This window comes from Pongo pygmaeus, chromosome 7 (genome assembly GCF_028885625.2).
Source record: "Pongo pygmaeus isolate AG05252 chromosome 7, NHGRI_mPonPyg2-v2.0_pri, whole genome shotgun sequence".
Lineage (NCBI taxonomy): Eukaryota > Metazoa > Chordata > Mammalia > Primates > Hominidae > Pongo > Pongo pygmaeus.
Genome location: NC_072380.2, coordinates 122,169,287 through 122,195,918, shown reverse-complemented (window position 1 = coordinate 122,195,918; position 26,632 = coordinate 122,169,287). Strand labels below are relative to the sequence as shown.

At 38.6% G+C, this 26,632-nt stretch overlaps 1 protein-coding gene across 8 annotated transcripts in view; it reads left to right on the top strand.

Moving 5' to 3' along the window:
- SYBU (syntabulin) overlaps positions 1 to 26,632 on the top strand; it is a 73,765-nt gene that overhangs the window by 14,886 nt on the left and 32,247 nt on the right. For 6 of the 8 annotated variants that reach the window (XM_054499887.2, XM_054499886.2, XM_054499891.2 and 3 more), the window contains one exon: positions 14,055 to 14,252. The exons of 1 other annotated variant lie outside the window; for it this stretch is intronic. In XM_054499887.2, coding sequence (XP_054355862.1) covers positions 14,055 to 14,252 — 198 coding nt within the window. Of the gene's footprint in view, positions 1 to 14,054; positions 14,253 to 25,022; positions 25,179 to 26,632 lie in introns of those variants that run through there. One more of the 8 variants, XM_063669028.1, reaches the window with a different exon arrangement.

Sequence of the window (26,632 nt, the reverse complement as noted above, 5' to 3'; positions counted from 1 at the left end):
AAAATGCAAAAATTAGCTGGGTGTGGTGGCACACACCTGTAATTCCAGCTACTTGGGAGGCTGAGGCATGAGAATCACTTGAGCCCAGGAGGTGGAGGCTGCAGTGAGCCAAGATTGCACCACTACACTCCAGCCTGGGTGACAGAGCAAGACTTTGTCTCAAAAATAATAATAAAAAAAGATAATTAGTACAGGCCACATTTACATGTTTTCCAGGAGTCTGATTTGACACTAGTCACCACCCTACCCCACCCTCCGGGTGGTTTTTATTCTGAGAAAGCCCCAGTCTCTTCCCACTGACTAGAGCAGAAAGTGTCTCCTAACCTGGTGCCCCGGCCACTGCTGGATACAGTCTTCATGCTCCGAAGCTTCCCTGCCAGCTGCTAGGTTCCTCTGGTTCCAGAAGGAGACCTGTTATTTCAGGTTGACTGTTCCCTCTTTTTAGGGAACCCAAACCAAGTTTTCAAATGCACAGCTGTGCTATCATTGAGATCACACAGCATTCACCCATCCCACTAGAAATCATATCCTTCAACTGTTCCCTGCTTAGTGTGGATTTTCTCTGGGCTCTGCCTCTTTACCAGCTGGCTCAGCCTTTATTCTTTCTGTGTGTGGGTGACCAGGCAGTTAGGATCATGGTTAGAGACTGACCTAACTCTCAGAATTCTTCAGACCCTCTGGATCTTAGGCTACCCTTCTATTGATTCTGGAGTGTTTGTGAGGATTATATTTTCTTTAATGCTAATTATATTTTTATTTTTAAATTCAGAAGTAACAAAAACTTATTTGTTATAAAATATACAAACACATACATCAGACCGGAGCTAATCACATTTATATGATGTATTTTGTTTTGCTTTTTGCCAAAGTGAAATCATGCTATATTGATCTGTGATCCTTTCTGTTCATGAAGCAAATATTTATTGAATATTTATTGTGTGCAAGGCAGTTTTCTAGTTGCTGAGCTAGAGCGATAAACACTACCGGCATGGCTATTCCTGCCCTCAAGGAATGCATATTCCAGGCAGTACCTGTACCTGTCATTGCTTGTCAGCACAAGGAAGTCCCCCTCATTCATGGTAATGACAGCGTGGCGTGTCACTCTACAGAGGACCATAATTTATTCAAACATTCTTCTGTGGATGGACATTTTGTCTATGAGACTAAATTTCATAATTTAGAATTTCGTATTATGAATGTCACTGGAATTAGACTATGAGTATATTTTTTCTTTGACTCTATTTTCTTCTTTTGTTCTTTTTTTTAAAAAGAAGTAATTTCCATGATATAAATGTTATCTAAAACAATTCCTTTTTTCAAAATAGAAAAAACTCAGATGTAACAATTACATAAACAGTATGATGAACATTGCTTTTTCTTTATTTTTTTCCATTTTTATCCCTTACTCTATCTTGACCATTACCATGTTCAGATTCTTATTGTGAAGAAAAATGGAAAGGAAACGAAAAGATACTCACATTGCTACAAGACAACTCACTTTAATTCAGATGTCCTTAAAGTGGTTTGTAGTTATTTTATTATAAGTTTTTCAAGAGAATAAGAACTAGCTTCTTGGGGCTGGGCACGTTGGCTCATGCCTGTAATCCCAGCACTTTGGGAGGCCAAGGCGCGCAGGTCACCTGAGGTCAGGAGTTCGAGACCAGCCTGGCCAACATGGCAAAACCCCGACTTTACTAAAATTAACCAGGCATGGTGGCGGGTGCCTGTAATTCCAGCTATTCAGGAGGCTTAGGCAGGAGAATCGCTTGAACCCTGGAGGGGGAGGTTACAGTGAGTGGAGATCGCGCCACTGTACTCCAGCCTGGGTGAGAAGAGCGAAACTCTGTCTCAAAAAAATAAAAGAATAGCTTCTTGGGCTCTATCTCTCTGTCTTCCTCTCTTCTTCCCTTGCTGTCTTTTTAGTTCTCTTTCTTCTCCCTTTCCTTTATCTTCTCCTACCAAGGAAACTTAAAAAAAAAACCTGAGCCTTTAAAAAGGCATGGCCTAGAAACTGTAAATAAACCCATAATGCTAAGGAGAGGGAAGGTCAGAAAGATTTGTAACATGCCTATTTTGGAAAGATCATAACCGTATGAAAGAAAAAATAAGATAAAGTTCTCCTGAAAGACAAATTCACCACCCCCGTGCCAGCGCTCACCTTTCTTCTGTCAGTGATAGAGTCACCCTCTGTTTCCCAATTTCAACACCAACTCCTCCCTTGCCAAAACCTCTAGGTAGATTCATTACTCATTCTACATTAAATATTTGGACCAAATATTTTCTCCTCCAAATTCCTTCTTCAGGGGCTGCTAGTGCAAATCAAACAACCTGATGCTTGGTAGAAACCAAGTACTCAGCCCGTGTTCCAGAGACAGAGAGCACAGAATCTTCTGCAGAAATGGAGCTTACCTCACCTGGCCCTGCATCCTCCTTTACTGCCCAGGGCTTCACCAGAGTGACTTTTATGGGAGCACTCGAAGCTCCAAAATAGCTCAGAAATCCTGGGAATGTTTATCCGTGAAGTGATTATTTTGTCTCCAAGAAACAAGGAAGGCACTTAGTAAATAATTACTCCACTCTCCACTTTGCTTTTGTAGATGTAAGTTACATGTCTTAGTGTGAGGTGTTCATTTCAGTCACTCTGACAAGCTAATTTCCATTAGCACATACACACTCCCCATCTATAAAGAAAAAAGAGCTCCCTTCCTTCTTTACAACTACCTTCATTTGCAAAAGACCCCCCATTTCTTTGCAACTGCCATCCTGTTTCTCTGCTCCTCTTCATAGCAAAACCTCTCCAAAATCCTGGCTCCATAATGTGTCCTGGCAAGCACGTGAGTGACCACGTTGGCAAATCTAATATTCTCCTTGTCTGCCCTCATTTTCCTTGACCTGTCAGCAGCATTCAACGTAATTGAACAAGCCCCCCTCCTAGGAAAGATTTTCCTCCGTGGCTTCTGTGAACCGCCCTGCTGAGCGTTCCTCCTGCCGTTCAAGTCACCTTGTTGGTCTCTTCTCCTGTCCTCCCCAAGGGCTTGTATCCAGGCCTGTGTCTTTCAATGTCTCACCTGTAGGGTGATGATGCTCCAGACCTCCCCCACCGCGGGCCCCAGGCTCACTTATCCAAGTGCCTACTTGCTATCTCCAAGGTCATGTTTAATTTGTGTCTCAAATGTAGCATAGCAAAATCAGAATTCTTGATTTCACCCCCTACACATTCATAAACCCATTTTTCTCCAATTCAGAAATGACTGCCATATACCCACTTGTTTAAAAAAAAAACCTAGAAGACATGATTGATCCTTTCCCATTTTTCATTACTGTAAATAAATGCTTTATTTTTCCAAATTTATCTCAAATGTATGTACTTTTCTTAATGTTCACTGCTACCACTTGAGTCAAACCACTGTTACCTCTCGTTTCTACTGTGGTATGGCCTCCAAATGGGTTTATTTGCTTCTATCCTTTCATTCTTAAAGGAGCCATGCAACATAGTGGTTAACAAAGAGGCTCTGGTGTTAGCTTGTCTGGATTCATACTACAACTCTGCCACTTACTGATTACAAGCTTGGGCAGGTGGCGTAAACACTAGTGCTAGTTTTGTATGACCCCTGCCAATCAGGATGACAACAGTGCCTATCTCAGAGGGACATTAGATTAAGTTAGTTAAGACTTGTGTTTAAGAACAGTGTTTAGAAGTGAAGTAAAGTGTTTAGAACAGTGCTTGGTAGTTAATAGGCACTCAGTAAATATTAGCTAGATATATTATCACTGATGCGGTTTGTTCTCCGTTATAAGCACAGGCTAAATTTTTGTTATCTCATGCGTAGTGCACACTGCAGTTTCTGTTGCACTTCCAATAAATGTCAAGATTCCTGACTTAAAATTCTTCACTACTTGGGCTTCTGCATCCCTTTGCCCTCATCATCATTCTCTCCCCATCACCCTTCCTCTTTTTGGTTTCCATAATGCACCATATTCCTGCCTATCTCAGAGCTTTTTGTACTTATTCTCTGTGTCTGGAATTCTTTTCCTTGTTTTCTCTGCCTTTTGCGTGATTATTTCCTTCTCATGTTTTTGATTTAGGGTCAAATGACCTCTTCAGGAGCCTTCTATGACAATATATCTAATGAAGTAGCTTCCCACCTCACACCTAGTCTACATAATATCATCGGGTATACTTCATTAACAGTAAATCCCAAATATCTTTTTTTTTTTTTTTGAGATGGATGTCACTCTGTCACCCAGACTGGAGTGCAGTGGCACGAGCTCAGCTCACTACAGCCTTGACCTCCTGGGTTTGAGCAATCCTCCCACTTCAGGCTCCTGCATAGCCGGGACTATAGACATGACCAGCTAACTTTTTTAAAAAAAACTTTTTTGTAGATATGAGGGTCTCTGGCTGGGTGCAGCGGCTCATGCCTATAATCCCAGGACTTTTAAAGGCCGAGGTGGAAGAATCACTTGAGCCCAGGAGTTGGAGACCAGCCTGGGCAACATAGTGAGATCCCATTTAAAAAATAAGAAAAAGAAAAAGTAAAAATTAGCCAGCTGTTGTGGCACACACCTTTGGTCCCAGTTACATGGGAGCCTGAGGTGGGAGAATCACCTGAGCCCAGGAGGTGGAGGCTGCAGTGATCCCTGATCGCTACACTCCAGCCTGGGTGACAGAGTGAGACCCTGTCTCAAAAAAAAAAAAAAAAAAAAAAAAAGAGAGAGATGTGGTTTCCCCATATTTCCCAGTCTGATCTCAAACTCCTGGGCTCAAGCTACCCTCCCACCTTGGCCTCCCAAAAGTGTTGGGATTACAGGCATGAGCTGTCACTACAACACCTGGCCCCAAAACATCTTTTTATGTATTTTTTAACTTATGAACTGTTTCTCCTCATCACTAGAATGTGAACTTGTTAAGAACAAGGATCTTAGTGTCTCACTCATCATTACCTCCCTAATATCTAGAACAATACCTGACACACGTAGGAAATCAATAATTATTTGTAGAAAAAAATAAGTGGATGAATGGATGAGATTTACACACTTCAACATCAGCTACTGGTTAGTGATATATTGTATAATACTGAAGCAGATTTTAGAGCTCTGTAGATCTCTGAGTTCTCACTACAAAAAGATGCTAAAATTGGGTGAAGGAATAGAAATGCAAGGTTTGCTATTGAAAACCTAGAATTCAAAATTATCAAAATGGCATACATTGGCTACATGTGTTGAGGCAGGAATACTGGAAACTACTAGAAAGAGTTTCTTGCCTCCAATTTCTGTGGTCTGTTTATTACGGGATGGCTTCTTTCTAACAGCTTCCTTTGTCTGTTTTTAATTTGGGCATTCCCAGAATTGCTGATGTTTCCTCTTGGAACAAACATAAGTTGAAAATTTTAGAAAACAGCTAGCTTATGGTGGTGAGTAAAACATGCACTTTGTCAGACAAACCTTACTTTGAATCCTGAGTCAATTGCCCAGCAGCTCTGTGCCCATGAAATTTTTAACCTCTCTGAGCCTCCATTTTCCCAACAATAACATATTATTAAAATTATATGATAATAATTAATGTATTTGCCACATGATAAGTACTTAATAAATGTTAGTTTTCTTGCCTTATAAATGCACTGAAAGGTTTGTGGTAAGAATTTCACCTGGTTTATATTAATCATGAGTTTAAGCTGTGACACTTTATCTGTCTCCATTAGACTATCTTCAAAAATGCCAGTATCTGGAGCAATAAGCATAATAAGAGTTATATTAGTGTCTGACACATAGTAGATATTCAATAAATATTTGTTGAATGGATAAATAAGTAGTCAGTAAATGCTTCCATTGTTCATGAGAATCAACTAGATTTCCATATAGTTTAAAATAATGTTTCTTTAAGCTAGCAATAACTTCCCCCCCAAAAAAAATTATACAACTGAACATCGAACAGAATCAAACCATAACTGAATGTTTCAAGACATTATGGCACAAAAATCATATTTTCCTCCATTAATGTTGTTTTTAAGTGTCTTCTGGAATTGTTTAGTTCAACATTTTTGAAAGCCAGTGGGCTCTGAGATCTAAATTCAAAAAGGAGCCAGCAGTTTTAGAGATGCTTCTTGGACTTTGAAGAAATATTTTATTAATGGCTGTAATTTTTAGAACTTGGTGTTTTATTCTTACCTGTAATTGGTGTAAGAAGATTATTTTTGAGACAGGGTCTTACTCAGACACCCAGGCTGGAGTGCAGTGGTGCAGTCGTGGCTCACTGCAACCTCCGCTGGGACTACAGGTATGCACTATCATGCCCAGCTAATTTTTGTAGTTTTTGTAGAGACTAGGTTTCACCATGTTTCCTAGGCTGGTCTCGAACTCCTGGGTTCAAGGGATCTGCCAGCCTCAGCTAGAAGATTTTAGTAGGGACTTGGTCATCATAATTGCCACCAAATTTGTTTGATGGCACTGGTTTTTAGGCATTTTTGTTTAATTATCAGGAAAGTTTATGATAAGCACATGCACACTTTGGGCAATCTAATATTTTGAAATATATAAATGAATTATGCAAAAAGTATTGCTTTCAAATTTTCATCATAAAAGCATTGCAAAGTAATGTGGTAGACTTCCTTAAAATTGCAATAATAATAATAAATTTAGCATATAACCCTCATACCACATTTTAAAATGGATTCCAGATAGATTTAATTTAAATGAAAGTGAAACTATACATATCTAGGAGAAAGTATAGGCAAATATTTAGTTGATCTTTGAATAATAAAAGAACATTCTAAGCACAAAAGTATTGGAAGAAATCACAAAGGAACGTATGGAGAGATTTGACAGAATAGAGCAAGGTTTGAATGTCAAAAACATTATCAAGTCAAAAGCAAACAAAAGGGTTGATGCTTTTAACATATAAAGAGTTCTTACAGATCAGTAAGAAAACCTGAACATCCAAACAGAAAAATTATCAAGGACTTGAACAATTCTTAGAATAAATTTAAAAGGTCAATGAACATACAAAGACATTGAGCTTCACAAACAAATATATGTAAATTAAGACATCAAAATTTGTTTTTAATTAACTTTAAGAAATGTAAACCAAATAATATTCAGTACTGGCAGGTATTTAATAAGTGGAGTATGTTCATACAATAATAGGAATATAAGTTGTCTCAAACTTCTTGGAAGTTTTAGTAATTCCACTAGACATACATTTTATGAGTTCATCAAAGATTTGACCAAGGACGTATCTATAAAATGTGTAGTAAAGCAATTTTAATAATAGTGAGAAAAATTAAAACAAACTCATTCTTCCTACAAGAAGGATTGGTCTTTAACAATGCTATGTTTGGCTGGGCGCAGTGACTCACACCCGTAATCCCAGCGTTTTGGGCGCCAAGGTGGGAGGACCACTTAAGTTCAGGAGTTTGAGACCAGCCTGTCCAACAAAGCAACATTCTGTCTCTTTAAAAAAAAAATTAAAAATAAGCTGAACACAGTGACCTGAGCCTGTAGTTCCAGCTGCTAGGGAGGCTGAAGGGGAATAATCATGTGAGCCAGGAGTTGCAGTCTGCAGTGAGGTATGATTGTTCCACTGCACTCCAGCCTGGGCAACAGAGTGAGACTCTGTCTGAAAATAAACAAACACATTTTAAAAGTGATGTTTATATCTATTTTAAATCAGTACTCCTTTAAAATAATGTTTTCAAGAAATCAAATAAAATACTTTGAAACTTTTAAAAAGCATACTCAAAAACAGAGAATAGTGCAGTGAACTCTCATGTGCTTATTACCCACTTATCTAGATTAAATGATAGCAGGATATTCCTGCATTTGTTATGTCTCTCTTTTCTTTGTGGAAGCATTTTAAAGCAAATCTCCAGACATCATGTCACTTCTTGTCTACCAACATACCTCAGCATGCATAACTTTTTTTTTAAAAAAAGCACATTTTCTTACATAATCACAGTGCCCTTTTAATTTCTAACATGATTAACATAATTCCTTGGTATGACAGAGAATGATGAAATATCCCAGATTTTCTCAAAAGTGCCTATTTGCTTCCCTGGTATCATTTAACCCAGAAATCAACAAACTTTTTCTATAAGGGGCCAGATAGCAAATATTTTTTATTTCATTGGCTAGACGGCCTCTGATGCAATTATTCAACTCTCTGCCATTGTAGCCTTGAAAGCCACCATACACAATATCTAATGGATTGGGCATGGCTGTGTTCCAATAACAATTTATTTACAAAAAACAGGCAGTGGACCAAATTTGCCCTGCAGGCTGCAGTTTGCCAATCTCTAATTTAACTCATTATTCTGTTTTCTATATATTTCATAAGGTGAACATTAGCTTTAAAGCCTTGATTGGATTTGGGGGCAATTGTGTGCTTGTGTGTGGCAAGAATTCTTCATAGGGAGTGCTGCATGCCTCATCTCACATCCCATCAGAGGGGTTTTCCCACTGTTGGCGATGGGAAGAAGACTCGATGGGTGCATTTGGGTAAGGCCTGATCCCTTCACTGTAAACTCTGTATTAGACTTTGTCTAGTGGTTTTATCTATTACATCTGTTGCCTAAATCAATTATTTCATTCGAGGTTGCAAAATAGCAATTTTCTATTTCTGTTATTCCATCTGCTTTCATTAACCAGAATGCTTTTGTAAGGACAAACTTTCCAGTAACAATGAGGGATTTCAGTTACACTGAGATACAGTTTATATAGGAACACTTTTTACAATAAAAATATATGCTAATTCTTTCTTTCCTTTTAATTGCCAGTTTTCAATATAAAGAATTGTTCGTGGATCATTTCCAGTGATTTCCAGGGAGTTGGGCATTTTAGGGGTGAAAGGGGCCTTTCTCTATCTCTGTAATGTGTTTTCTTATATGACCATGAACTCAGTTTTTTTATATATCCAGTGATTATCAGTCACTTGCATTTATTATTCTTTTTGGTACTCAAATTATTTCATTGTTGACCGGTGGGGCCTCCTTTGCATTGGTTCCCATTAGTCTTTAATAGCTTCTTTCTTTCTAGCGTAGCAAGTTCCAGGGAGAAATTTTCAATGACAGATAATGAAACTGTCTAAAATATATGTTGAAAATTTGATAAAACAAAAAGAAAACAGGCAAGTAAACTGTATTCACAAAATATTTTTCTGGGTAACACAATTATAGGAGAATAGTATGTCTTTATTTTATTCTTTACTTCTTTATACTCTTCTGTATTTCAGATTTCACACAATAAGAATTATTGGTTTATAATTAAAAAGTTAAGCTAAAATTTTAACAACCTCAACAGATTTAATTTAATTTAGCAAGTACATTTAAAATGAGATTCAAAGTATTTTTAAAGAACTCAGGCACATATTTTTCAGAATTTTAAGTAATTACATAATTATTAACTATATCCTATATTTCAAAGACCTTATAATGTAAAGAGAGAGGAAATATAGATTTTTAAAATCATTTTTTAACAACATCTAGGCTACAAAATTGTAATAGTTGCTGGTTTTTCCCATCTGTCTTTATAGACCTTAGCATGTTTTTTATTTTCTTGATGACAATCTGGAAACTATTCCATTCCATAGGCATATATTTTTAACAGTACTTTAGATAGCCCACAACCTCTGAGGTTCCTGGATCTGTGAGTATTCTTTCTACTACCCTTAATCCTGTGTGTTCACGAATTTTAAGCAAATGAACAAGAACAACAACTAAAGAACTGATTTCTAATAAAATCAAGGAGGACATGTAAATTAGTCTCCTTCACTTAGAAGGTGATCATTTAGATGTGGCCTTGAGGAGGGTAATGTTTACCTGAGTTCCACCAGAGGCTATCTTGGACTCATCTAAGGAGGATTTAAAATAGCAGCCCCTGGAAGGAAATTGTCTCATATTTTCAAATGGATCACACTGTATAAAGCATGTAAAGTGATCCCATGTTTTTTAGGTAAAGTTATACTTACTTCGAATAATGGAGAAAGAAATGTAAAAACTCAACTATGTAAGAGCGTTGTGTGCTTGTGTGTGTGTGTGTGTGTGTGTGTGTGTGTGCACACGCGCCTGTGATGTAAATTCCTCTCTCTGTAATAGACCAACAGTCTTCTACATCTTCTTCCCTAAAACCTTGGAGCAAAGCTTCCCTATGGCAAAACCAGACTAAAATGTTCATAGTTTTGTCAGGTATTCTTCTGGAAATTTGAAACATCCCACACTTTGGGGGCAGATTATTCAGTATTTCTGCAATTTCCTGCCCAGAAACGGTTTTCTTATATTAGAAATCTTTGTCACTGATAATTTCTTTATATTAACATAACTTATAAAAGCTAAAATTATAAATATATCTTTATAAATCTATAGATTGTACAGGAAAATTCAGCAGTCAGGTAGCAGCAGAAAACAGAAGGCACATTCACATAGTTTAACTGAAGCAGGTTTAATAAATAAATCTCTTTAATATGTGCTTGGTCCACATGTAGTTTAGTATGGTAAGATTAGATATAAACAACCAAAGAACATCAGCTTGGCTTTACTATTCTTAGAATCTCAGAGTAAATGTGGCCAGGCATGCTGGCTCACACCTATAATCCCAGCACGTTGAGAGGCTGAGGCAGGCAGATCACTTGAGGCCAGGAGTTCAAGACCAGCCTGGCCAACATGGAGAAACCCCATCTCTACTAAAAATACAAAAATTAGCTGAGTGTGGGTGGCACACGCTTGTAATCTCAGCTACTCAAGAGGCTGAGGCAGGAGAATCACTTGAACCCAGGAGGTGGAAGCTGCAGTGAGCCAAGATTACACCACTGCACTCCAGCCTAGGCGACAGAGCAAGACTCTGTCTTAAAAAGATAGATAGATAGATAGATAGATAGATAGATAGATAGATAGATAGATAGATACTCAAATTATTTCATTGTTTAATGAAGCAGAAGTCATTTAAGTCTTGAAAAAAGGGAATCTCAAATAAATGGGAACTAAGAATATTTTTGATAGAATTTTGAGAAGGAGTATTATCTTCATCTTCATTTGAATGGTGGTCAGCTTCCAACCGGCCATGAAGAGGAAGAGAGGAGGAGGGAGAGCAGAGAAGGAGCCCTAAACAAGACTTGTAAGGATAACTTCTTCTTCAGTGCTGTACAAACAAAAATACCTCAGGTTACTCCCTAGCACATGAAGCTCTGTGCCTTTGCTGGGGTCTTACTTTGCATAGATAAAGTGTGCCCTCTGTAGTAGGAAAATTCATGGCCCTGCCCTTTCTGAAACTAGATTCCTTTGTTAGTGTCGGGTGCATTAGACAAAACAGGCAAATGCCCCAGGCTTCTCTCACAACCCACAGATTTTCTTGGATATGGATTAACTTTATCAGACTTGCCAGTTTACAATAACTATGCATTGTAAGTGACATATACCCAGATCCTTTTGGCTTGTTTATAAACTCCACCAGGGTGGGGACTGGGTACAATGCCTGTGGGCTGGTTCAGTGCCAGGACTTGATACATATTCATTTAACCAATGAAAGACCACGTCTTATATTCCTATTATTCCCCACACACACACACCATATGAAGCACAAAAGTAGACAGTTAAGAGATCTTTTTGTAGTGATTTAAATCTCGTAAAATGGATCCAAAGTTCAGGATTTATTTAGGTTTTAATCTTCTCATTTCCTGCTTCTGGAGATCCTGGCTGTAAATACTGATGGCAGGTGAGGCATCACACTCCAGGTTAAAAATTGCTATTGCCTCTTACACACTGCCACCACTCTAAATAATTTCAGTTCTCAAATTTTAACCAGACCCCAGCACTCAATCCTTGAAAGTACTAGCACTGAAAACATGGTGTGCACATATTCTTTCTCGTTTAATTGCAGAAAAATGTAATAGAACCCAAGGTATAATTTTGACAGCATTTCTCAATGCTGGAAATTGTTTAATTTTATCCCAGTGAGTCTGAGAGTTTTCAGGAAAACTGAGTTTTTTAGAGTAGACACTCTGAAGCATAGATTTTTATTTTGTGGGGACATCTCTCTTTCAAAAGAAGTGATTTATGGAACTGACTCTTAAGGAAATAATGTTAAAGACAGCAGGGAATGTTGAATGATTAGATTTCATTCATTTATCTGCTTTGGGATAGGAATTAAGAGAGGCTCTCCTGAGGCATTGTGCAGAGCTGTTGTGCCTTGTAAAATTGCTGGAATCTGTGTCTGAGTAATTAGCAACTTTGCACCTTTAAAAAGGAGCTCAAATATCTTTGGGTTGAAGCCTGGGGTGTGTAAGTGTAAGGGAAAGGCAAGGGCAGTGAATGATGAAAGAGCTGAGCAACAGCCACCAAGAGGGGTTCTCATCACCCTGTCATTCAGGGCCAGAGTTTCTTCAGGAGTTCAGGAAGAATACAGTGTATTTAAAAGAGCCCAAAGACTGCAGGCATGAGCAGCACACTAAAAACCATTCACTTCCAGAAACAGACCACAGAGGTCCTGCGTATGCTAATACACTGAAAAGTCAAAACACGACTATCAAGAGAAATAAGTCATTTTATTAGTGCCAAGTTCACTCTGTTCCAGGAATTGGGATATTTTGTAGTTGAAAAATGAAATAAAGGCCAAAAAATGAAGCGATGGTAATTCTTTCTTTAGATGGATTCTAGCAATCAGCATGTTTTATTCAGGCCTAGTTCTGTTTCTATCTTTATTCAAGCTGTAGAGTTTTAAGATAGCCTTTGGTAGATGGCACATTATTTTAGTTCCCTTAATATTCACAAGATGTCTGAAAAGTTATTAGTACTGAATGTCTTTATTTGTTCTTTGTCTAATTAGTTACTAAAGTAACTCTGGCATCAAAACATCTTCATATAGTAAAGATTATTTAGTAATGTAAATTTACCACTAATTGATCAGTTTGAGTAGATGTACTTTTAAGTAATATTGATTTGGCTTTGAGGTCCAATACTGTTCTGCTCATCAAAATATAAATAAATTAATCAACCATCATAAGTACTTTAATAAATATGGAAAGCATTTATAGGAGTCAGCAGTATGACTTTCCTGTTTCCATAATAAGCATCTACATAGGTCACTTCATATCGTGTATATTAACTTAATATAATCACCCTGGTAATATTCTGTTACTTGAAAGTTAAAGGAACTTTTCTAGTCTGAAAATAATTTTCATCTTACCAGTTTACTCCAGACAGCAATATATCTGATTTATGTATTTTTGGTTGTGTGTGTATGATAAAACAGGATCACTTCACTCTGATTCTTTGAACCCTAAAGTCAGATGACTTATCTTTCAAACTCTGTTAACCAATTGATGGGTCAAGTGATCCAAAACTGGATGTGGTCCATAATATTCAAGTAATTTTATTTTCCAGATGTAAACTCTGAAGAGTTCACCCTAAAGATCCTGAATTGTTCTGGTGAACTTCTTATTGCTAAACACATCCAAAAATCTATGGACACATAAGACCCAAAAATACACTATATAAAGTGTTGAAACAGACATGTCTTTATGTTTTGACAAAATGAGTGTTACAGAAATATTTGTGTCAAAAAGCTTACAAGGGACCGGGCATGGTAGCTCATGATTGTAATCCCAGCACTTTGGGAGGCTAAGGTAGGTGGATCGCTTGAGGCCAGGAGTTTGAGACCAGCCTGGCCAACATGGTGAAACTCTGTCTGTACTAAAATACACACAAAAAAAATACCTGGGCCTGGTGGCATACGTCTGTAGTCCCAGCTACTTGGGAGGCTGAGACACGAGAATTGCTTGAACCTGGGATGTGGAGGTTGCAATGAACTGAGATCACACCGCTGCACTTCAGCCTGGGTGACACAGTGAGACTGTCTCAAAAAAAAAAAAAAAAAGGTTTTGCATTAAAATATGGAAAAATGAAAGGAGCGTCATGAGAGGAGAGTCCACAGCAGTTAACCTGGGCTTCATAAGCAGAGTGGACGTGTGCGAGTGCACGTGTGCGTGTGTGTGGTGCACCGCCTGGCTTCTCACCACCATCATTGATTTCCTCCTCATCATTAAACACTTATTGATTCCTGTCTTCTAGATGACACAGGCTGTCCTAGCAGCCAGTCAGTGTCTCCTGTGAAGACACCGTCAGACGCTGGAAACAGTCCCATTGGCTTTTGCCCTGGAAGTGATGAAGACTTCACCAGAAAGAAATGCACGATTGGAATGGTTGGTGAAGGAAGCATTCAGTCCTCTCGATATAAGAAGGAATCAAAGTCAGGCCTTGTGAAACCAGGTCAGTGAACTTACTCGTCATGTTTTCATCAGAACAATGTGATGGGAGTAGTTTCATGTTTGAAACGAAACACCTGTATATCGAGTCGGGGATCACAAATACTGCACCCAGCATCTAAAGCATCATTTTTAAAGGAGGCAGGGTGGAAAGTGGACTATTTTCTGAAGTGGTTTTTAATAACTGAGTAACTATAGTGACCTATAGTGACATGTGTATTCATTATAAAGAGCTTTTTAAAAAAAGAAACAAAAGTTGAAGAAATATAAGCCAGATGTTTTAACAAACATTTACACTATATGAGTAATTCTAGATTCAATTATACTAAGCAATTAGTTAGTACTATCATAAGTGACCACAAACTCTGAAGAGAACAGGTTTTCTCAATGCAAATCTCTGTAGAGCTGGGCATTATCTTGATGCAAATATGTAGAGCTGGGCATACTTGCTAACTTAGTTATAGTCTTTTCTTTTAGAGATTTAAATATGAATATGATATGTGTATACACATGTAAATGTTCAATAATTACAAAATATTAAAAGCTATAAGATGAAATGGAGGTGATTACTGCAGTGAATGAAATGCCAGCAGCATCAGAAAAGGTAAATTCTCAGAATCTGCACTATGTAAATGAATATTTTGTATCTCAGAAATATACATGCAGTATATTTACTTTAAAAGGATGTGTTCATCGTCATTGGGAGGTATCCTGTATATTGCATTATTCTCTTTAACATTCACAGTTATGCTATCCGTATTTATGAGCTGAAAAGACAGATTACTGGCTTGCATGAGTCCTCGTTTCTTACATTTGTCTTCTAAGTTTTGTTTGGTGATGACATTATTGTGCAAGGAGCTACAGATGGTTTTATTTTGATGGGGCCAAGGCCTCGCCCTGTGTCCTCTTCCATAGGATGGTAACATCTCTTTCTGCTTTTGTTCTTCCTGAGTCATTGATGTACACAACACATCATAATGGATTATTCTTCATCTTGCTCTTGTCAACCAAAGATTAGGTCATTTTGTCACCAAGGAAAACTTAAACTGTGAAAAAGAAATCCTCTATTTCCTAGTGGTGCCTGATAAATGTTAGTCATAATGAATTCATTAACAGTCTCCCACTTTGGAATAATATGTAAAAGAAAAGGAATGCTACACAATGAAGAAGGAAAGACAGCCTATAAATGAGAAAAATGGGGATGATACAAAGGGTGTTGAGTACCCTTGATATTTAAGAAAGAGGCAATGAGTTAAAGAATGTCATGAAATTTTAGCCAAGAAATAAAACAATTACCTTGTATACCCAAGGGCCAGGACTGTCTCCCTTAGCTCAACTGCCTTATTGAAAAATTGAGATGTGATTCATACACCATAAAATTCACCCTATAAAGTGTACAATTCAATAGTTTTTAGTCTATTCAAACTGTTGCACAAACATCACCATTTACTAATTCTAAAAAGTTTGTATCACTCCCAAAAAGAAACCCCAAGTCCATCAGCACTCTGTTCCCCCTTTCCCCAGTCCCTGAAAAGCACTAACCTACTCTCCGCCTCTATTTGCCTATTGTCGACATCTCAAACAAATAGAATTATACAGTATGTGGGCTTTTGTACATGGCTTCTTTCCCTTAGAATAATGTTTACAATGTTCACCCATGTGGTGTGCATCAGTACTTCATACGTTTTTATTTTATTTTATTATTTATTTTTTTTGAGACACAGTCTCACTGTCGCCCAGACTGGAGTGCAGTGGCGCGATCTCGGCTCACTGCAACCTCCACCTCCCAGGTTCAATGGATTCTCCTGCCTCAGCCTCCCAAGTAGCGGGGACTACAGGCAAGCGCCACCATGCCCGGCTAACTTTTTTTTTTTCCAGTAGAAACGGGGTTTCACCATGTTGGTCAGGCTGGTCTCAAACTCCTGACCTCAAATGATCTGCCTGCCTCAGCCTCCCAAAGTGCTGGGATTACAGGCATGAGCCACTGTGCCCGGCCCTACCATCCTCTTTTTGCATTCCCAGAACACAGGCTCTAGTGCACATTAGAGACTCAGTCAACATTTGTCGACCTCAACAGTAAAGGTAGGCTGTGGGATTCAGAAGATAAAATGATGTAGGAAAGAATGTCAGCTTCATAGATTGAAAAAAAAGTGTTTCATCATGAAGCTATTGTAGGGTTTGAACATAACCTGTAATGATTTTATTTTTGTTATCCTCATCCTACCCCCACCACCTCATTCCCAAAACATTTTATGGTGACGGCAATACAAGGAAACAGTGAAACAGTAGACAAGTATGGCACAGTAAGAATAAACTAAGTTTATATGAGAGTTAATATTATCATGGCCCTTCCTTGTTTCAATAATCATAATAATTATATGTTAACAAAATACTAAAAATTCTGCGTATATATACAGAATTCACACTGAGCAATTCCCTAATCCTGTAGAAAATATTCATTTGCTAAAGAGCAGCCACTCTTCTTGATGAGAAGTATTATGGCTCTCCATCTTCATGAGGAAATCACAGGGAATAGGCCGGGCGTGGTGGCTCATGCCTGTAATCCCAGTACTTTGGGAGGCTGAGGTGGGTGGATCACAAGGTCAGGAGTTCAAGACCAGCCTGGCCAACATGGTGGAACCCCATCTCTACTGAAAATACAAAAATTAGCCAGGCGTGGTGGTGTGCACCTGTAATCCCAGCTACTCAGGAGGCTGAGGCAGGAGAATCGCTTGAACCGTGGAGTCGGAGGTTGCAATGAGCCGAGATCATGCCACTGCACTCCAGCCTGGGCAACAGAGCGAGACTCTGTCTCAAAAAAAAAAGAAAGAAAGAAAAGAAAAGAAGTTACAGGGAATAAAGGAAGGATAAAAGGATGGAAGGAAGGGAGGAAAACAAAAACAGTTTTTCTTAATGCTATTTTGATTCATGGATCCTTGAGAATCATTAAAACTATGGACCCATACTCCAGAAGAGTGTCCATATGCACAAAATATCACATACCATTTCAAAGGTTTCATGGATCTCATTTGTTAGCATTTATGAATCCTAGTTCAATGACCCTTCCTCAAAGCCAAAGCCTCAAACAACCACTTTTGTCAACTTTGTCAACTGCTTCTAATGTAATTGCTCAGAGGCATAAATATCACCTGAGCAGTTTTTAGCTGGTGATCTTTTTATTTATTCAAATTTAAAGGTAAAGGGGTCCCTAAAGCTTAATTTTTTTTAGTTGCCTAAAATTTCTAATGTCATCACTGAAAACGTTGCTACAACTTTTTTGAGTGTGACCTAATTCTGTACATTAAGTTCTTTGACAAAAATCTGCACCATGACCTTTAATTCTCTGAACTTTTAGCAGAACAAACCTGTCAGTCTCATAAATATGAAGAGAGGAAATCCTGGAAGCGAGGCCCCTGGATGACTCTAAAATTTATAGAATCCAGAGACATAATCTGTTAAAACACAAGAGGATACTGCTGTCAGGTCAAAATGTCCTGCCTCCTCCATAGTCCCAAGCGACCATCTCCTCTCAGCTAAAATGGATCTTCAACTCTTGATGCATGCTCTACTTTTTAAAAAATAAGTCAACTCATTAATAACAATACCAATTTATTAAAATAGCAAGCAATTAGTGGCTCTTATACAGAGGCTCAGGGACTCTGTAACATTAAGTAACCTAAGCCCATTTAATTTTAGTTCTCTTGCTCTAGATTCTGGAACACTGCTGCTCACCTGAGGAAGGAGTTATTAAAATGCCCCTTTGGTCATTAAGATAAAGAGCTAATAATGTTCCCTGAGCGTATGATGCAGAAGAAGAAGGGAAATATGTCACAGGACATCGGGGAAGGGCTTGGAAAGGTGAGCCGAGCAAGCCTGTACCTTGCCAACAGGGCCCGGCAGCACACGCAGCAGGAAAGCCCTTCCTGTTTCCAGGCAGGAACTGGTTCTGGAAACTTCTTGGAGGCGGTGAGCCTTCTGTCATTTTGGCTTCTATCACTTAATGCCTATGCAGATTTAATTAAAAATTGCCAGCAAGGAGCAAAAGAAAACAGTCCTACAGTCCAGTTGGATGGTGGCTTTGTGTTTTCATGTTTCCCTTTCATCTACAACTCTGCAAAACACGCAAGGCTGAATCTGCAGAGCCTAATATTGTGTCTGTCATAAAGTATTAAAGCTGACCAATAAATACTTAAATGAGAAGTACAGCTTATACTTTGTGCAAGAGATTATGTTTTGTGTGGGAGGAGCGTGGGGAACTTGTGACAAAGAACCTCCTCCACAGCATCCCTGCTTTTAGGGAGCTTGTAATTTAAGGCAGAATACTGTATGATAAGTTTGGACTGTTGTACAGATTAAAAGAAAAGAAATGAAGGCTTTACAACTGGGAAATGTTTTAGGAATCTGAGGTGTTCCTTCTCCCAGGTGCTCCTCCCGTATTTAGTCTGCAGTCAGTTTCCTGATGAAACTGTTTTTACCCAGAAATGAAAGACCTACTTAATTGGATTACTTCCTTAGAACATTAAATGACAGTGCTGGGCCTCATTTAAGGCTTGACTTCCTATTTGGGGAATATCTTAAAGCAAGGAAGAAAAAGATCTAATGTCATTATTTTACAAAGGAAAGTACTAAATCTTTTTGTCCACAAGGTTAATTAGAGAGATGGGAAAACCATTACACAATTTAAACAAATAAGTAGAAAGTGTGAAAGGAGAAAAGCACTGGAGGCGATTAAGGAGACTGGTAAAGAGCAAATGGTTAGGGTCACTAAAATTTAAAAGAATCCACATTTAGAAATTGAAATGTTAAAATCTGCATGTGAAAGATGTCACTGTATCTCCTTAGCATTCAAACTAAGTTAGTATCCCCTTGTCATCAGACACTACCCCTGCTACTGAAATTGGAGACCTAGCTAAGCTGAACTCTAATAACCTTACAACAATAGCAGAGGATTGGTTACTTTAAAAAACCTTATTTCCCACATTCAGAAGCATTTGCTAGAAAACTCAAAAGGCACCAACGAGATTAGTGGTTAATCAACACTGATTCCCTTAATAGAGGCTCATGCACACACAGTGAAGCAGACAGATGTTTCTGTTCTCATCATGAGCATCACTTTCACTTCAAAGTTGGTTCTGTGAAATAAAACAGCTAGACAACTTACCTAGAGTAGGCCATTCTTGTAATAACTTGAACAACCTAGAGGGGAGTTGAGAGCGTAGATTTACACAGCCTCTCCCAGGTTACCCAACTTGTCCTATCTTGGGGGAAAAAAAGTACATTTGTGTTATTGGGTGGGGGTGGAGGAGGACTTTCTAACCACCAGACTCTAGAGTCCAGCCTACTAGGTTCAAGCCTTTATACCACTGTTTTGTAGCTGTGTGATCTTTAGCTACTTGTTGTCTTCTTGAGACTCTGTGTTCTGCATCTGTAAAAAAGGTTGTGGAAAATATTAAATAGGTGAAATTAATGAATATCAAGTGCTCTGTGTTGGACCTGGCAGAAAGTAATTCCTCAGTAAATGTTACTGGTGGTCATTTGTAGCTCTTAAAATAGATGCCACACATTCTGTACACTTCATGTACAGGAAAACTCCTAAAACTCTCACACACAATTTGCGTGTAATTGGAACAAAAATCTAGCAGGTTATGTTATGCCAGTTCACATAAAAGGAGAGGAGTACTTGCTGTAGGAGGACAGACAGGAGTATGAGTTTACAGCTGATGGCTGGCAATGAACAGAGATGGGAAAATATAAGTGAGCAGACAGAGACCACTAAAAAGCTGGGTGGTGCTTTTTTTTTTCTTTCTTTCTTTCTTTCTTTTTTTTCTTTCCTTCTTCTTCTTCTTTTTTTTTTTTAAGAGTCTTTCTCCACCCAGGCTGGAGTGAAGTGGCGCAGTCTCAGCTCACTGCAACCTCTGCCTCCCAGGTTCAAGCAATTCTCCCACCTCAGCCTCCCAAGTAGCTGAGATTACAGGTGCCTGCCACCACGCCTGGCTAATTTTTGTATTTTTAGTAGAGACGGGGTTTTACCATGTTGGTCAGGCTGGTCTCAAACTCCAAACCTCAGGTGATCTGCCTGCCTTGGCCTCCCAAAGTGCTAGGATTACAGGCGTGAGCCACCACACTCGGCCTGGGTGGCCTTTTAAGTGTTTTAGGCCATTGACAGCTTTTATCACTTGTAGCGCTTAGTGCAGTAATTGATGTAAAAGCAGATTGCATCAATGTGATGGTGAAGTTGGAAAACACAATGTATATGAAGGCAGAAAAATGTGTCAAGCATTTTAACAATGTCTCCATAGAGTGGAAAAAAATTAAAATTTTAGTGCTAAAAGGGAAGATTTTGGTTATATGAAAACATTCTGCATACTTTGGCAAGGCATGATTTTTCTAATAGCTTGCCAGTTATAAGCTAAGGTCTTCCAGCAGCAAACCCCGTCCTCAAATACAGGCTATAAGCTATTTCAGATACTATGAGCCTTATGAAAATATTTGGAAGGATATATTAGATGTAATTGTGGGCTTGAATAACACTCTGAAATTTGATTAGTTTTTTAAAACGAATAGTTATCGAGCACTGCCTGTCCCAAGCAAAATTCCAAGCACTTAACTCATTTCATCCTAATATCAGTGCAAGAAATGGATATCATTATCCTTCATTTTACAGATAGGAAAACTGGGGCACAAGGAGGTTAAGTAACTCATCCAGGGTCACACAGCTTGTAAATGGATTTTAAACAGGTTAGCCTTGCTCCTAACTCTTAACCGCTGCCTTAGGAGTAAAGTCCACCTTCAAAGGAGTAATTTTAATTGCACTAGGAGAGTGTTAAAATTAAGAAAGATGTGTTGATATAAAACACAGTTTTTAAAAATGTTTGTAGAGCCCTAAAAATTCCTACTAATTTTTATAAATTAGCTGATACAGTCCATATGTACATTATGTTGACAGTTGCCAGTAACAAAATCAGTGAGCCTCAATGTAACTGCAATGAAGTACAGAAAGTTGGACATACAAGGCCATTTGGATGCAAATCAGTAAAATAAACCATAAAGATATGAATAGCAAAAAATGTTAAGGTCTTCAGTGTTTTCTACTTAATCATGAGCTAGTCCTTTCTTCACATGTCAAAATGTTTTATGTGCTACCCTGCATATCATTAATATTTTCTTAAATGAAAATCATTAGAGTTTGTCAGCTTAAGCAAGAGCTTTTGTATTTATACTGAAATCAATCTCTAAAACTTTCTTTCACCTGAGAGAAAGAATGCTCCCCTAGGATACAGCAGATCACGTTTTATGGCAGGCGGTTTTATAGTTTATCACATCTTCCCAGCAGGGACCAAACCAATAAAATAAAGCTTAAATGTGATAAGTGGACTTACGTGTTTATCTTTATGGCAGGGTTACATATTTTCTCTCATGCCTTTCTCCCATCTGTGTTTTCGAGGATGCATCCAATTGATGTAATGGTGCCAAATGGCCCTTTAATGGTTTTTCCCTAAGAATTAGTGAATTATAATCCTCTTCTTTCCAAAGGTGACTGCCATCCAAATCCAGATCCTGGGTCTGCTGGGATTTATTGCATGCACAGTGTTCTTAGCCACTGATTTGGGGGCCTGCCAAATGCTTACTCAGTACTCTAATGAGTAAGCTTACTCAGTATTCTAATGAGTTGAGAAGGAAGCGTTATAGGTCTCTCAAAAGTAGTGGAAGCTCCAGCAGACCAGATACCCACCATTCAACATATTTATCAACTGTCAGCATAACAGAAATAAATCTGGAAACTTCTTTTACACACAGACTTCTAAACCAAGCATGGTAGATCATGCGGATATATGCTTTAGGTTGGGCTTTCCCCACCTCCCTAATTGAGGAGCATTTATTGAAGAGACTGCCTGCAAAGGTATGTGCATGATTAAGGGGATTCGATAAAGTATGGTAAAATACTGCGTGCTGGCAACAGCTTGGGGCCATTCCTGCATCCTGAAGGAGCAACAGGAGGGTAGAGTTAACCAACCTAGAGAAAGAACTTCAAGGCCACCTGTGAAGGAACTATGGACTTTGGCAGAGGAATGCAGCCACCAGCAGAAAAGGAGCCAGAGGGATAAATACCTGGACCTCACTGTCTGCTGGTACAATCTGTTGCATGGCATTTTGGTGAACTGTAGGATTATTTACAGAAAGTTACCTGTTGAACAGCATAGTATGTTCACTTGGGCAATTCGATGAGTTAATTTCTTCCATCACCTAAACCTGTATCTGAGAGCAGCCAAGTAAGCTATATGAATGCCGACTGTGGTCAAGTGGAGTAATGCTTCAGCAACACAGCTGCAATAGGCTTGTATTCCAACATACATAGACTGGCATATTTGTAACATTGCAAGAAGGTGATCGCTCTGAAGGAGTCTAAAGGAAAGGGAACCCTCATTTCACCACGTAATCAAGAAGAGGTTTCTGCTAAACATAGGTTTGACTCCTGGCTGTACATTTACTAGCTTTCATTTGTTCATTTGATGAATATTTATTAAGTGTTTCCTCTATGCTGACACCATTGTTCCAGGCATTAAGGATAGAGGAGTGAAAAAACAAGATGCCTACCTTTAACGTGGGGGAGATGGCTGATGCCTGCACACAAACAAGATAAGTTTAGATGGTGACAAGTAAAACAAGGTAACTGGAGAGTGATGGGGGATGGTCAGGGGAGTGTCTGGGGTGGTGACATTTGAGCTGAGACTTTAACCTTATTGTTCCATGCTTAGGGAGGGTTGGGGATGGGGTGGCAGGTGGTGGGCAGAGCGGTGAGTTAGGAAAGGAGAAGAGTGGTAGCAGCTGAAGTCTATATCCTTAGAGTAATGTGAAGACATTAGAGGGTTTTAAGAAGGGAGAAATGATTTGATTTACATGTTTGGGATCCCTCTGGCGACTCTGTAGAGCTTGGATTATCACGAGGTGAAACTGGAAGCAAGACACTAAATTTGGATGGCTTAGCCTAGGATGGAGGTGGTGGAAATACAGAAAAGTATAGGGAGACAGTAAATATATAAGATCCCCTAATTTTCCTAATGAGATTTTTAGGTGTTTTATTTATTTATTATTTTAGAGAGACAGTGTCTTGCCCTGTCCCCCATGCTGGAGTTCAGTGGTGTGATCATAGCTCACTGTAGCCTTGAACTCCATGGCACATGTCATTTCCAGTTATAGCCAGGACATCAGAGTCAAATGGGTGCTTATTATGGAAAAGGAGAATAGAGAGGGACATTAGTGTACAACTAGCAAGCAGGTTGTCACTGGGTAGCATGGGACAGCTGGTTTTTCTGTATATTCATATATTCTTGTATACATATATGAGTATCCTTCATTATCAAAAGCTATTCAGTCACTGAATTCAGAGAGCAAAAAAGGAATATAGGTTTTTGTGATTGCTACAGCTTAACCACTGACAGTATTTCTATTTAAAGTGATCATTAAAAGGCTGGAGGAGTCATACCATAGGAATAATTACAAAATCTGTTTTTGAATTTCTTTGTCTCTTCCATTTTAAACAATTCCATCAGTTGAATCTCCAAAGGGAAGCAAAATTAGCACTGATTGCAGCCAGTTCAGGATATGTCTTTTGCAAATGGCACTTTTTGTTCAAAGAAGGTAATTAGGAGAGAGCCCTGTAATAAGAGGCTTTGGAAGGACTCTAATGTAAGGGGATTTCTTCTTTTCTGAGAGGTAATTGCAGGAGGAGGTGTTCTTCACCTTATATTTAGACACTGAGGTAGGTTGCACCAGGTCACCTGCAGAGCAGTGCGGGTCGGGGGGAGTTTATTTGGTAACATAAGGAAATATTCTCTCTTTTTCTTTAACTGCAATATGAGGGGATAATTAATATGAAGCTTCTTTGCATTATTGTGAAAATCATGAAAGGTGTTAGATATGTAGCAGAATATATGCATTACCTAAATACTACACAACACTGAGAGGTAAACACGCACATCCTCTATCTTTGCAAAAATCGGTGTTGGCATTTGACAGTGAGCTGTGTTTGTAGTGACAATATTTGCCTGGCATACAGTATGTGCTCAATAAATGATCACTTTTATTATTGTTATAAAATGGGAAATAAGGAAAGTTTATGAATAGCACAACTTTAAGGCATTTGAATGTCCACTCAGCATCTCATCTGCATTAGTCTTATTCTGTCACAGATGCCTTCTTAGTTAGACTTATTCTGAAATAGTAGAGAGCTTTGGTGGAAGCTTACTAAACATTTTTTCTGAGTAAACTTCTATTTAGAGGGAATCTGCCTTAAATTGTTCCAGAGAGCTGTGCATTCCATTTTCTCTCCTCAGAATAATCAGGCTCCCCTGTTCCTTTCTTCTGGGCAGTGTTGTGAATTGTCATGCATATTTAAATAGCTGGAATTCATGGAGTACACCAAGCATTTTTCTCAAAGTGTTGTGTTTCCCATAAAACTTAGGGCTGTGTGGGGTTTGATATAATTTCTTGCTTGCCCATTGGGATATTATAATCAATGTGGAAAGATTCTATACGTTTTGCTCCAATATTGTCCAAGGATTCATCTTGACTGTTGTGTAGGCATTTACTTCTATTTGACAATTTGGTATTTCTTCGAATCCTTTGTGTCCATTCATGAGGGCGATGGTTTCATTGGAACACTGCAGTCACCAGGGAGAAGGCCCTGTGCTCTTCCCTGATAGGCTGGCTTTCCCTCTGCCTCCTGTTGCTATGGTGCCAGCAGAGTAACTTCCTTGCCCTGCACATGCAGAAGGCTCAGTCTCCATGGATACCCCACTCTGAGACTGTACTCTACTGAGATATGAGCTGCACACACTGTATTTCTGCAAAAGATATACCCCAGCCTGTGCTGGGAGGCTGTTTGCAGAGGCAATGTTTGCCATGAAAGTCTATGGAGCTTACCTTCTAAGTAAGTAGTATTAGTCACAGTAAGTAAATAATTATATTGGATCACAGAGGCTAGGCTGTGTGTGTGTGTGTGTGTGTGTGTGTGTGTGTGTAAGTTAGTTGTGGTAGGCCAAAATGGAGCCTAAAACAAGTTTTCATCTTCACCTCTCAGATATTCTGAATGCATGGTCTTATAACTAAACTTTTAAAAATATACACATGTGTTATTTTAAATACTCTTTGTCATTTATAAGTCGATTTGTGCAATTGTAACTCAATTTGATGCCAAAATGAAAAAGACTGACCATTGGCAATTACATTTAGAATGCTCTTCTAACCATGAGCATTGCATGTTGCATTTGTAAATGAAAAGCCTGGCCCTACCAGTGGTGTGGTAAGGGAATAGATGAACACAGCTACAATTAACGCTAATTGGCACTGCACATAGTTTGAAATGGGCCTCTGTGTAGGCTGAAACACGATGTATTTATTATCAAGAGAGAGCCTGCTCGTGTGATTAGGAAAGGGAATACCCATGTCTGCCTGATTACCATGAAAGTTACTCAGAGCACATCTCTCTGGCCAGTTTTAATTTACTTTTCTCACATGGCATCCAGTAGAAATTCTGAAACAGTTAATCTTCATGGAATTGGGATGCGGAACATTTTTATTTTTACTAACTGATTTGACCTAACACTTCCTCTTTACTGTACATTCCGAGAGCATAAAGGTTGGGTTTGTATTGTTGTAAAACACATGAGTCATCTTAAAGTACTTTTCATCTGCTGGGCAAATGATTAATGCCTGTGGTGGTAAAATTAATTAGTAGAAACGAAAGAAAGACTATGTTTATGGTAACTCCAACTTTAGTTCGGTAACTTTAAAATTGTGTAAAATTAGGATATTTAGATTGTTCACATATATAGCTGACATCTGGCAGCTCTAAACAAAAAGCAAAACATATACTATATTAGTATAAGAGAAATTCATCTTTAATCATATAAAAAAGTGAACACAGCATTATGCTAGATTGTTAACTTTGTTTACTTTTTATGCTCATGACTACTTAGGCAAAGGACATACTGTTTTTATGTCATCTTTTCCAACGGTTAGTCATGGCTCAATTTTAATTGCCCAGAACAGTGAAAAGATACCACCCTTTGAGAATGTGAATGTACCAAGGACTACCCTGTCCCTGGCTTTGTCACTGGCATCAAACTTTAGGTGATTAACTTAATATTTCATAAGTATAATTTCTTACAGTAGATGGAATAGCAGACAAACATGGGTGTGTGAGAAATTCTATAGAGATCATGATTTTGGAGCCCTGGAAACCATGTGGATGACACTTTCTCCAAACTTTTACTGCACTAACAGTATAAAGCCCCATATCCCTTTCTCAGTGAATCTGCAATGAAGTCCCCTGCCCACCTCTAAAAACCAGCATAGTATAGGATTTCTTTTTAACCTCAAAAT